Source organism: Lissotriton vulgaris, chromosome 6 (assembly GCF_964263255.1).
Source record: "Lissotriton vulgaris chromosome 6, aLisVul1.2, whole genome shotgun sequence".
Taxonomy (NCBI): Eukaryota; Metazoa; Chordata; class Amphibia; order Caudata; family Salamandridae; genus Lissotriton; species Lissotriton vulgaris.
Window position 1 is genome coordinate 1,664,053,194 of NC_141694.1, and position 13,866 is coordinate 1,664,067,059.

At 47.0% G+C, this 13,866-nt stretch overlaps 1 protein-coding gene across 4 annotated transcripts in view; it reads left to right on the forward strand.

Moving 5' to 3' along the window:
• KCNH1 (potassium voltage-gated channel subfamily H member 1) overlaps positions 1–13,866 on the forward strand; it is a 1,530,898-nt gene that overhangs the window by 231,998 nt on the left and 1,285,034 nt on the right. For all 4 annotated transcript variants that reach the window (XM_086927835.1, XM_086927836.1, XM_086927833.1 and 1 more), the window contains 2 exons: positions 254–377; positions 5,834–5,940. In XM_086927835.1, the coding sequence (XP_086783961.1) occupies positions 254–377; positions 5,834–5,940 (231 nt within the window). The remainder of the gene's footprint in view (positions 1–253; positions 378–5,833; positions 5,941–13,866) is intronic.

Here is a 13,866-nt window from a genome sequence, read left to right on the forward strand (position 1 = left end):
TATCATATTCTATTCAAACTGTTTTTTGTTACTGGCCGTGATCTGTCATTACAATTGCCCTGTAACTCCACAACTCGCGAGCATTGTTTCTGTAAACCTCACTCTGTCTTAGGGTCCATGAATTGCCTTGATAACTATGGTCTCTTGAGACTATGCTACTGATGGTTCAATTGATATTTGGTAAAAGATATGTAAATATTAATGTAATGCATAGGTGTACTCATCAATTTGTTTTCTATGCTCTCTTAAACAGATACAAATTTTGTCTTGGGTAATGCCCAGATAGTGGATTGGCCAATCGTGTACAGCAACGATGGATTTTGCAAGCTATCGGGATATCATAGAGCGGAAGTTATGCAAAAAAGTAGCACCTGCAGGTTTGTTTGAACATGGATTCTCTCTGTTACAAATGTTCCTAAAGTGATTCTATCAATTGTGATTGGAGTTCATGCAGGGGGGTAATTTACTTCCTGTTTCAGGGCCATGCTAGGCCTGGACCACAGAGTTATATCTCCAAACACAAGCACCGCTCCAAACAATGTGGCTCTTGGACTCCATTGAGAGGATGGCATAGCGAAATGAAAGGAGCAGTCGGGGAGTTCCTGCATGATGGTAACTCACTCCCTGCCTCAGGGCCATGCTAGGTCTGGACCACAGAGTTATAGCAACAATGTGATCATTCATGATGGAGAGGAGTCTATAACATGGACAACTTCCTGTCGGCTACTTTCAAATCCCTGTGCCATCCTCTAGACAGACTCCACGAGCCACATTTTGTGGACTGGTGTAAAATGCAAAAATTAAGAAATGGTGCAAACAGATTTTGTTGTAAATGGGGGGACTATCTTAGTCTGTACCCTACACATTCAGATAAAGGTGAGCCATAGCGCCAAATGTACTATGCGTAATATGGCCCTGGTTTTTTTTCACTAGGAATGACAATCAATAAACCAATACATTATTGCTCTATGAGTTCTTTTTCTCTAAAAATCTAAATTATTTAAATTTACATAGAACTAAATAGTATGTATACAATTGCAAATATTTTCAAAATGACAGCTGGAAACTCCAACTGGAATCCCTGCACAAAAGTAGCACATGCTGGTTTGTTTGAACATGGATTCTCTCTGTTATAAATGTTCCTAAAGTGATTCCATCAATTGTGTTTGGAGTTCATGCAGGGTGGTAATTTAGTCCCCATCTCAGGGCCATGCAAGGTCTGAATCGCAGAACTGTATCAACAATGTGACCATTCATGATGGAGAGGAGTCTATAGCATGTACCGCTCCCTGGGCCCGATTCACAGAACTAACTTAAGACAAAATCCTAAACTTACTACTTTTGGTATTCACAGAAGTTAGGATTTTGTCTTAAGTTTGTCTTAAGACAGACTTAAGACAGACTTAAGTTAGGATTTTGTCTTAAGTCTGTCTTAAGACAAACTTAAGACAAAATCCTAACTTCTGTGAATACCAAAAGTAGTACGTTTAGGATTTTGTCTTAAGTTAGTTCTGTGAATCGGGCCCTGTGTCTGCTCCTTTCATATCCCTGTTCCATCCTCACGAGATAACAGACTCCACAAGGCACATTTTGTGGACTGGGGCAAAATGCAAAAAATAGGAAATGGTGCAAACAGATTTTTCTCCAGTCCACATTACATAAAGACTTATACACCATTGTTAGAAAGGATAACCATAATTGAAAGCAATTCTACAAAATGTGATATCTTTGTCTCATAAACCATTTTAGCTGAAAGTTCATGATAAATAATGAAACCGTTTTTATTCTACTTTATTCTGGTTTCACAGTAAGAAATGAAGTCAATAGCTTTTGTCCTGGACATGGCTCAATTTTAAACAGTTTAAAAGTTTATAATATATATTTGTCCCATTCTTCATTATTTAAAGGTAACAGAAATTGAGAATAACATTTTCTCTATGTTTGCCCTGTTACAAATATCTTTCAAAATATGTACTGACGCAAACTCTGTTTTGCTCCGTGCCTTATTAGTAGGATAAGGTGCAAACACATGTGCTCCATTTCTGGTTTAGAGCAAAGCTTACTCTGTCATGTTTCTCAACCTTCAGCGTGGGGTTGGTTGCTTCTGTCAACCTATTGGTATAGGTTTAAATCCCTGCTCCCGCCTCCCACCACCGAAATAGGAGCCTGTCTTCTCCTCGTTGTCTAACCAGTGCACCTCATTTGCAGCAAGGATCCTCACTTTGGGGTGCAGTCCTGCCTGAAGGCAATGGGTACCACCCCTGACAACCCAGCACATAATTTACAGTATTCTTGACTACAAAACAAAAAACTTAGGGCCTCATTTATGAAAAGTGACGCATCGCTGCGAGAAAACAGCGATGCGTCACTTTTCATTGCGCCCTCCTTGCGACACCAATGATGTCATATTTACAGAATGACGCATCATGTCGCAAGGAGTTAAAGATACGTCAGTATTTCTGACGTATCTTTAGGCGCAAAAAATGACGCATTGCTGGAGGGTGTCACAAAGGTGACGCAACTCCAGCAATTGGCCATTACACATGGCAACATGGGCAAGTCCCATGAGACATGTGCCTGCGTCAGTCTTACGCCTATCATGAGGCAGGCGTAAGATATTGGCGCATTTGTGACTTAGAAGTGGCGCTTTGAAATTTCATAGATTATGCTGCGCCTTTTCTACAAGGCTTACTTGCGTGGGAACACCCTGAATGCATACATTATACCTGGTGCAGGTATAATGTGGCGCAGGGGTTTACAAAGTGACACATCTACCTAGATGAGTCACTTTGTAAATATGGTGCAACAAGGCACATTTTTTACGCCGCTGGTGCATCACAAAAAGTGACACACCGGCTGCGCAAAAGTGATGCAAGGCCTCATAAATAAGCCCCTTTATTTGTTACTTTCTTAGCAATAGGCATACCCATCCTGGTCCTGACTTGTGTCAGGGAGTTCACCTGAATGACACATGTATACCCAGATATTGGTCCCATACCTTGCTCTACCATAAGATTAGCACCTAACTAAGGAGGACCTACAAGTCTGAAACGTATGGGGTTGCTTGTGTTGCCTTACACAGGCATGGCCAGGCAGTCTAGCTAGACTGTTCATGTGGGGTAGGGCCAAGACTGATTTGCATGCGAGTGGGCTCTGTCTGAAAAGGACCCAGTAGAATGGAATGTGACCCACAGAAAGGACTATCGATTGAGTTCAAGCATTTCATCCATCACTTTTCTCAATTAGTCGTTTGTCTCTTACTCTTCTTGGATTGTGTACTGGCCTCTGTTTTAGGTGCAAAGTCCTCTGCCTTGGTTCAAAGATGATGTGAGTCTGAAGAGGTGCATGGTCTTGTGGACGCAGTGTTACATCTTTTTTCATTAAACTAGGCATACCGTATAGCTTGTTGCATAGATAGAATGACTGTTGCACGTGTTGCTTTTTTGCAGAGCTTTTGACCAAGTGTTCATGGACACAGTTGGACAGTGATCTCATTCTGCTCTTCAGTGGGTAGTGACCAGTTCTGGTGTCCTTAGACAGCTAGTAGGCTGTGCACTGGTTTGAATGTTTCAGGTCTTGGCGTTTTGTTTTTTCTGACTGATGAGCTTGGGTTAGGTGTTTTTTAATTTTTTCTTCAGTTTCATGCATGGGGTTTCCTAGACTCTATGGTAAACTTCTATTCATTTTCACACTGCTTTGTGTATACATACTTCACACTTCTCCCATATTATCTTGGGCATTTTACAAATGCCATCCTTTGGACTCAAGAACTTGTTGAGCATCTGTTTTATAGTGTACAATGTCACTATGGTCTGTTCAGGGCAGATGCATTATATTTGTTAGATTATTCTTTTCTTTTTATTTTTGTGTCATAAATGTGCATCTTGTATGGATGCGAGTATAAGGAGGGCGTGCCGTTGCAAATTATTAGGCATTACATTTTGGCAGAAAGACATTCATATGTTTTCTACACCTCGTGTCGCACGAAAATGCTTTAAAAATGTTCAGAATCCTGATCAAGAATAGCAGAAATAGAACTGTTTCTCCCCTCCTTTTGTCCTAACAGTAGCAATGATTGAGCACTCTGAGGTCTGGCCTAAAGACCGCTTTGGCTACCTTGGCAGCTTTGGCTTCCCAAACATTATCATAAAAATGTATACATGCATGAAGGCTTGTCATTGAACACATTTTCGCCACTGATCTGTTCAAATATGGTTCAAATAATGCTCCCTCCTAACACAGCACAAAATAAATGGTTAGTGGACCAGCCCACTTCCACCACTGGATGCCTTAGCTTTCAGTGACTCTGTTTTCCTCTTGCACATGTGTGCATACACCTAAAAAATAGTTCCACAGAAATGGAACTTTTTAGATACTTGTCCTTCTTAGTGGCTGCTAGGTCCTATGTATAGTAGGGTGTTATCAACTATTTCCATAACACTCAAAACATTTATTGTAAGTTGCTATGTTGACTCATCACTTTCAACCAGCTTTAGAATATGTAACCTTTAGAAAAATGGGCACGGGGCATTAAAATAGCATTTCTAGTTTGAAGCCACACCCCTTCAGCTTTGCGACTGACATTTTTAGCAGTTGCATCTCACTTGAGAGGGACCTCTAGTAATAACTTGAGGAACTGCAGCAGCTATGTAGCCTTTACACTTCTTTTCAATACACTTGCGGTGAAGTTACATGTATTCATTATATGTAAAGATTTCATGTTTGAGTTATTCTGGATAGCTGTGAAATTGCCATTCTCCAATGGGGTGCACACCCTAATTCCTAAAAAAGAAAACGTTTAATGATGGAAGTCAGTCCATGGTAAATGGGATCTTATAGAAGGTAATATGTTTGTTTATTGCACTTGTTTGATGAAAACCTGGTTCAAGATGCAAACACAGTTTCTCAAGATGTCAAAGTTGTGTGACTTTTGGACAACTCCGTCTTCTAAAGAGTAAATATATACCCTGGAAGGTCTACCACACTATTTTACTCTTTTGTGAGGACCTCTGTTGGTAACCTTACCCTCCCCATTGCACTCTTCTGTGAGGACGTCTGTTGGCAGAATAGCACAGCTGCAGCATTCCATTTCCATTGTACTCTTCTGTGTTGACTTCTGAAGCACTTCCATCTCCATTATAATCTTCTGTGAGGACAACTTTTGGCTACTTCAGCTTTAAAGTAATTATATTCTCCTTTGAGGGCCTCTGTCAGCTGTATAGTAGAACTGCATATGTCCTAGTTCTAGCTTGGTGGCCAGTAGCAACCTCATGGCACTCTGGGCAAAAGGAAAAACGGCCATTTATATCTTTGGGTTGTGTGGAGACTCACATCTTCTAATCACCAATGACAAAAGCAAATTAAAAGAAATATTTCTGCAGTGCAAAGCCCCCAAAAATACTTTGTGTATGCAATCCATGAAAGAGATAATGAATCGCATGTGATGACAAAGTCTGCATTTGAGATATAAAATAGTTCCTCATGCATTTCACAAAAAGCAAAATGACACAACTAAGCTGTTATTGATACGTGAGAGTAAAATGTTACTGTGAGATAATTCAATATGCGTTTACTGTCTAACGCCAACAGTGGAAGATCACTGACCTGAAGCCCCTGCTAATATTCCTGGAGTAGGTATACAATATATTTGCCAAAATGGTGTAAGCATCAATAGAAGTGAAGCCTAAAAACATACATATAATCTCATTCTTTTATTACATTTATAATGAATTCAGTATTGCCACATAAAAGATTTAGTCGAAGCTAGACCTATTTGCCTTGGCAATGCTTGTTTAAAACTATCGCCTAACTGCATTTCTTGCTTAAATCGCAGCTTCATGTATGGGGAGTTAACAGATAAAGAAACAATTGACAAAGTGCGGGAAACCTTTGAAAATTACGAGATGAATTCCTTTGAAATCCTAATGTACAAGAAAACCAGTAAGTCAAAGATTTTCTTACAAGTTTGACCTGACCATCACAGGCCGGCAAGATGGTGTTCAGTCTTACTGTGTATTTCTCATGTTTTGATTTTGATTCTAATCAGGTGGTGCTCACTACAAGCTCAAAATGAATGTAAGCCTACACTTAACCATGTACTGCATCTCTACAACAATCAATGAACTCAATTCTATGTCATAAAGTCACTCTAACTACCATGTGGTAAATATAATCTAACATTCCACCTTAGCACAACGCATTCTCTTAAACCCTCGGAACCATGGCGGAAACACAGGATGTCCACATAAGACACATTTTCATGCAATGAATCTAAATGGAACTCATTTACACACTCATTGGTTACCCAGAGCATTTTTTAAGCATCCAGGACTCCATTCTTAGTTAATACTGTGAAAGGCTGACTACCAAGTAGATGAATGTAGCAGGGAAGACATATTTGCTTCCTGTAAGTACACAGTGTCTTTAATACTGTAAGAATTTAAATGTTTGCTTGGTGCTTCCCCTCTGTCCATAGGTATATTTCTAAATAAGAATATATATCTATATTTATATATATACATACAGATACAAATTCCTACGCGTTTCGAACTCTGTTCTTGTTCACTGTAGTTAAAAATAGAACAAACGTGTAGAAATTTGTATCCGTAAAAAACATCGTTGTGAAGCCATACGGAGTGCTGCGTTATCTGTGCTGGATAATTTTTAGCAAGACACTGTCCCGGTCTCGCCGCATGCACCAACTGGAAAGGTGCTCCTCTCAAGACAGGACATTGTGCGATTGAATGAATATATATATATATATATATATATATTCATTCAAACGCACAATGTCCTGTCTTGAGAGGAGCACCTTTCCAGTTGGTGCATGCGGCGAGACCGGGACAGTGTCTTGCTAAAAATTAGCAATATATATATATATATATATCTCAGAGGACCGCCGCTACATCTCGGGACCCCAAAACATGACTACATCCAGCTGTCGGCGTTTTCAGCTCTGTTCCTGTGGCCCCCTGGTGGTTTCTTTGATGGTGGAGAAACGCGCGAGCTGGTACTTGTAGTTCGTTAGGGTGACGATATTCCTCCCCTTCAGTGGGTGATGTGTATACTGCCGTCTCCACACACCCTGTGCAGACAACCTTTTGTGTTGCCAGGGAATCGGGCCAAAGTCCAGTCCTTGGCGGCTGCCAGCTGCCTGGATTGCTTGCGCAGTAATGAGGTTTTGGTCCAGTTTAGGCAGTGTGCTGGCGCTCTTGTCGGCGGTGCGAGCTCTCAGGCAGAACCACGCCTGTTTATGTGTTCAATTAGTGCTCCGAGGAACAAACTTGAGCCGCACTCTATGTGGAGTCTGAAAGCTTTATTTTTGCCGGCATTGTCCTTATACATTTCGGTCTATCCAGACCTTCCTCAGAGGACCGCCGCTACATCTCGGGACCCCAAAACGTGACTACATCCAGCTGTCGGCATTTTCAGCTCTGTTCCTGTGGCCCCCTGGTGGTTTCTTTGATGGTGGAGAAACGCGCGAGCTGGTACTTGTAGTTCGTTAGGGTGATGTAGTACGGCTCAAGTTTGTTCCTCAGAGCACTAATTGAACACATAAACAGGCGTGGTTATGCCTGAGAGCTCGCACCGCCGACAAGAGCGCCAGCACACTGCCTAAACTGGACCAAAACCTCATTACTGCGCAAGCAATCCAGGCAGCTGGCGGCTGCCAAGGACTGGACTTTGGCCCGATTCCCTGGCAACACAAAAGGTTGTCTGCACAGGGTGTGTGGAGACGGCAGCATACACATCACCCACTGAAGGGGAGGAATATCGTCACCCTAACGAACTACAAGTACCAGCTCGCGCGTTTCTCCACCATCAAAGAAACCACCAGGGGGCCACAGGAACAGAGCTGAAAATGCCGACAGCTGGATGTAGTCACGTTTTGGGGTCCCGAGATGTAGCGGCGGTCCTCTGAGGAAGGTCTGGATAGACCGAAATATATAAGGACAATGCCGGCAAAAATAAAGCTTTCAGACACCACATAGAGTGCGGCTCAAGTTTGTTCCTCGGAGCACTAATTGAACACATAAACAGGCGTGGTTCTGCCTGAGAGCTCGCACCGCCGACAAGAGCGCCAGCACACTGCCTAAACTGGACCAAAACCTCATTACTGCGCAAGCAATCCAGGCAGCTGGCAGCCGCCAAGGACTGGACTTTGGCCCGATTCCCTGGCAACACAAAAGGTTGTCTGCACAGGGTGTGTGGAGACGGCAGCATACACATCACCCACTGAAGGGGAGGAATATCGTCACCCTAACGAACTACAAGTACCAGCTCGCGCGTTTCTCCACCATCAAAGAAACCACCAGGGGGCCACAGGAACAGAGCTGAAAACGCAGACAGCTGGATGTAGTCACGTTTTTGGGTCCCGAGATGTAGCGGCGGTCCTCTGAGGAAGGTCTGGACAGACCGAAATATATAAGGACAATGCCGGCAAAAATAAAGCTTTCAGACTCCACATAGAGTGCGGCTCAAGTTTGTTCCTCAGAGCACTAATTGAACACATAAACAGGCGTGGTTCTGCCTGAGAGCTCGCACCGCTGACAAGAGCGCCAGCACACTGCCTAAACTTGACCAAAACCTCATTACTGCGCAAGCAATCCAGGCATCTGGCAGCCGCCAAGGACTGGACTTTGGCCCGATTCCCTGGCAACACAAAGGGTTGTCTGCACAGGGTGTGTGGAGACGGCAGCATACACATCACCCACTGAAGGGGAGGAATATCTTCACCCTAACGAACTACAAGTACCAGCTCGCGCGTTTCTCCACCATCAAAGAAACCACCAGGGGGCCACAGGAACAGAGCTGAAAATGCCGACAGCTGGATGTAGTCACGTTTTGGGGTCCCGAGATGTAGCGGCGGTCCTCTGAGGAAGGTCTGGATAGACCGAAATATATAAGGACAATGCCGGCAAAAATAAAGCTTTCAGACTCCACATAGAGTGCGGCTCAAGTTTGTTCCTCGGAGCACTAATTGAACACATAAACAGGCGTGGTTCTGCCTGAGAGCTCGCACCGCCGACAAGAGCGCCAGCACACTGCCTAAACTGGACCAAAACCTCATTACTGCGCAAGCAATCCAGGCAGCTGGCAGCCGCCAAGGACTGGACTTTGGCCCGATTCCCTGGCAACACAAAAGGTTGTCTGCACAGGGTGTGTGGAGACGGCAGCATACACATCACCCACTGAAGGGGAGGAATATCGTCACCCTAACGAACTACAAGTACCAGCTCGCGCGTTTCTCCACCATCAAAGAAACCACCAGGGGGCCACAGGAACAGAGCTGAAAACGCCGACAGCTGGATGTAGTCACGTTTTGGGGTCCCGAGATGTAGCGGCGGTCCTCTGAGGAAGGTCTGGACAGACCGAAATATATAAGGACAATGCCGGCAAAAATAAAGCTTTCAGACTCCACATAGAGTGCGGCTCAAGTTTGTTCCTCGGAGCACTAATTGAACACATAAACAGGCGTGGTTCTGCCTGAGAGCTCGCACCGCCGACAAGAGCGCCAGCACACTGCCTAAACTGGACCAAAACCTCATTACTGCGCAAGCAATCCAGGCATCTGGCAGCCACCAAGGACTGGACTTTGGCCCGATTCCCTGGCAACACAAAAGGTTGTCTGCACAGGGTGTGTGGAGACGGCAGCATATACATCACCCACTGAAGGGGAGGAATATCGTCACCCTAACGAACTACAAGTACCAGCTCGCGCGTTTCTCCACCATCAAAGAAACTACCAGGGGGCCACAGGAACAGAGCTGAAAATGCCGACAGCTGGATGTAGTCACGTTTTGGGGTCCCGAGATGTAGCGGCGGTCCTCTGAGGAAGGTCTGGATAGACCGAAATATATAAGGACAATGCCGGCAAAAATAAAGCTTTCAGACTCCACATAGAGTGCGGCTCAAGTTTGTTCCTCGGAGCACTAATTGAACACATAAACAGGCGTGGTTCTGCCCGAGAGCTCGCACCGCCGACAAGAGCGCCAGCACACTGCCTAAACTGGACCAAAACCTCATTACTGCGCAAGCAATTCAGGCAGCTGGCAGCCGCCAAGGACTGGACTTTGGCCCGATTCCCTGGCAACACAAAAGGTTGTCTGCACAGGGTGTGTGGAGACGGCAGCATACACATCACCCACTGAAGGGGAGGAATATCGTCACCCTAACGAACTACAAGTACCAGCTTGCGCGTTTCTCCACCATCAAAGAAACCACCAGGGGGCCACAGGAACAGAGCTGAAAACGCCGACAGCTGGATGTAGTCACGTTTTGGGGTCCCGAGATGTAGCGGCGGTCCTCTGAGGGAGGTCTGGATAGACCGAAATATATAAGGACAATACCGGCAAAAATAAAGCTTTCAGACTCCACATAGAGTGCGGCTCAAGTTTGTTCCTCGGAGCACTAATTGAGCATATATATATATATATATATACCAAAAAAGTTTTAAAGGGATTGCCAATGTCCCCGCAAGCACCCCGCAAGTAAAGGCACCTCCTGTACCACAAAAAGCTGCCCAAATGAGGCAGCCGTGGACCCGCAGTTTGTACGCGGATGTGCAAACCCGCGACCGTGGCCGGCCGCTAACAAATGGAAGAAAAGGTTGCCACCTAGGTGGGAATGCACTTACAGGTAGGGATTAATGCCAGCGCAAGGGCGCGAGCTGCGAACAGAGTCCCTTTCCTGCCAGACGCGTTTCGGGCCAACGCCCTCTTCAGTGGCAGCACATGTGACATGACGGCAGCTGTAGGCACCAGTAAATACCCTCAGTGATTATGCACAGGTGTGAAACCTGAAGCAATGCTTTCTGGGACTGGTGGTTCGGTAAAACCCAAGTGGGTCGCCGCCGCCATTCGCATGCCAAAAAAGTTTTAAAGGGATTGCCAATGTCCCCGCAAGCACCCCGCAAGTAAAGGCACCTCCTGTACCACAAAAAGCTGCCCAAATGAGGCAGCCGTGGACCCGCAGTTTGTCCGCGGATGTGCAAACCCGCGACCGTGGCCGGCCGCTAACAAATGGAAGAAAAGGTTGCCACCTAGGTGGGAATGCACTTACAGGTAGGGATTAATGCCAGCGCAAGGGCGCGAGCTGCGAACAGAGTCCCTTTCCTGCCAGACGCGTTTCGGGCCAACGCCCTCTTCAGTGGCAGCACATGTGACATGACGGCAGCTGTAGGCACCAGTAAATACCCTCAGTGATTATGCACAGGTGTGAAACCTGAAGCAATGCTTTCTGGGACTGGTGGTTCGGTAAAACCCAAGTGGGTCGCCGCCGCCATTCGCATGCCAAAAAAGTTTTAAAGGGATTGCCAATGTCCCCGCAAGCACCCCGCAAGTAAAGGCACCTCCTGTACCACAAAAAGCTGCCCAAATGAGGCAGCCGTGGACCCGCAGTTTGTCCGCGGATGTGCAAACCCGCGACCGTGGCCGGCCGCTAACAAATGGAAGAAAAGGTTGCCACCTAGGTGGGAATGCACTTACAGGTAGGGATTAATGCCAGCGCAAGGGCGCGAGCTGCGAACAGAGTCCCTTTCCTGCCAGACGCGTTTCGGGCCAACGCCCTCTTCAGTGGCAGCACATGTGACATGACGGCAGCTGTAGGCACCAGTAAATACCCTCAGTGATTATGCACAGGTGTGAAACCTGAAGCAATGCTTTCTGGGACTGGTGGTTCGGTAAAACCCAAGTGGGTCGCCGCCGCCATTCGCATGCCAAAAAAGTTTTAAAGGGATTGCCAATGTCCCCGCAAGCACCCCGCAAGTAAAGGCACCTCCTGTACCACAAAAAGCTGCCCAAATGAGGCAGCCGTGGACCCGCAGTTTGTACGCGGATGTGCAAACCCGCGACCGTGGCCGGCCGCTAACAAATGGAAGAAAAGGTTGCCACCTAGGTGGGAATGCACTTACAGGTAGGGATTAATGCCAGCGCAAGGGCGCGAGCTGCGAACAGAGTCCCTTTCCTGCCAGACGCGTTTCGGGCCAACGCCCTCTTCAGTGGCAGCACATGTGACATGACGGCAGCTGTAGGCACCAGTAAATACCCTCAGTGATTATGCACAGGTGTGAAACCTGAAGCAATGCTTTCTGGGACTGGTGGTTCGGTAAAACCCAAGTGGGTCGCCGCCGCCATTCGCATGCCAAAAAAGTTTTAAAGGGATTGCCAATGTCCCCGCAAGCACCCCGCAAGTAAAGGCACCTCCTGTACCACAAAAAGCTGCCCAAATGAGGCAGCCGTGGACCCGCAGTTTGTCCGCGGATGTGCAAACCCGCGACCGTGGCCGGCCGCTAACAAATGGAAGAAAAGGTTGCCACCTAGGTGGGAATGCACTTACAGGTAGGGATTAATGCCAGCGCAAGGGCGCGAGCTGCGAACAGAGTCCCTTTCCTGCCAGACGCGTTTCGGGCCAACGCCCTCTTCAGTGGCAGCACATGTGACATGACGGCAGCTGTAGGCACCAGTAAATACCCTCAGTGATTATGCACAGGTGTGAAACCTGAAGCAATGCTTTCTGGGACTGGTGGTTCGGTAAAACCCAAGTGGGTCGCCGCCGCCATTCGCATGCCAAAAAAGTTTTAAAGGGATTGCCAATGTCCCCGCAAGCACCCCGCAAGTAAAGGCACCTCCTGTACCACAAAAAGCTGCCCAAATGAGGCAGCCGTGGACCCGCAGTTTGTCCGCGGATGTGCAAACCCGCGACCGTGGCCGGCCGCTAACAAATGGAAGAAAAGGTTGCCACCTAGGTGGGAATGCACTTACAGGTAGGGATTAATGCCAGCGCAAGGGCGCGAGCTGCGAACAGAGTCCCTTTCCTGCCAGACGCGTTTCGGGCCAACGCCCTCTTCAGTGGCAGCACATGTGACATGACGGCAGCTGTAGGCACCAGTAAATACCCTCAGTGATTATGCACAGGTGTGAAACCTGAAGCAATGCTTTCTGGGACTGGTGGTTCGGTAAAACCCAAGTGGGTCGCCGCCGCCATTCGCATGCCAAAAAAGTTTTAAAGGGATTGCCAATGTCCCCGCAAGCACCCCGCAAGTAAAGGCACCTCCTGTACCACAAAAAGCTGCCCAAATGAGGCAGCCGTGGACCCGCAGTTTGTACGCGGATGTGCAAACCCGCGACCGTGGCCGGCCGCTAACAAATGGAAGAAAAGGTTGCCACCTAGGTGGGAATGCACTTACAGGTAGGGATTAATGCCAGCGCAAGGGCGCGAGCTGCGAACAGAGTCCCTTTCCTGCCAGACGCGTTTCGGGCCAACGCCCTCTTCAGTGGCAGCACATGTGACATGACGGCAGCTGTAGGCACCAGTAAATACCCTCAGTGATTATGCACAGGTGTGAAACCTGAAGCAATGCTTTCTGGGACTGGTGGTTCGGTAAAACCCAAGTGGGTCGCCGCCGCCATTCGCATGCCAAAAAAGTTTTAAAGGGATTGCCAATGTCCCCGCAAGCACCCCGCAAGTAAAGGCACCTCCTGTACCACAAAAAGCTGCCCAAATGAGGCAGCCGTGGACCCGCAGTTTGTCCGCGGATGTGCAAACCCGCGACCGTGGCCGGCCGCTAACAAATGGAAGAAAAGGTTGCCACCTAGGTGGGAATGCACTTACAGGTAGGGATTAATGCCAGCGCAAGGGCGCGAGCTGCGAACAGAGTCCCTTTCCTGCCAGACGCGTTTCGGGCCAACGCCCTCTTCAGTGGCAGCACATGTGACATGACGGCAGCTGTAGGCACCAGTAAATACCCTCAGTGATTATGCACAGGTGTGAAACCTGAAGCAATGCTTTCTGGGACTGGTGGTTCGGTAAAACCCAAGTGGGTCGCCGCCGCCATTCGCATGCCAAAAAAGTTTTAAAGGGATTGCC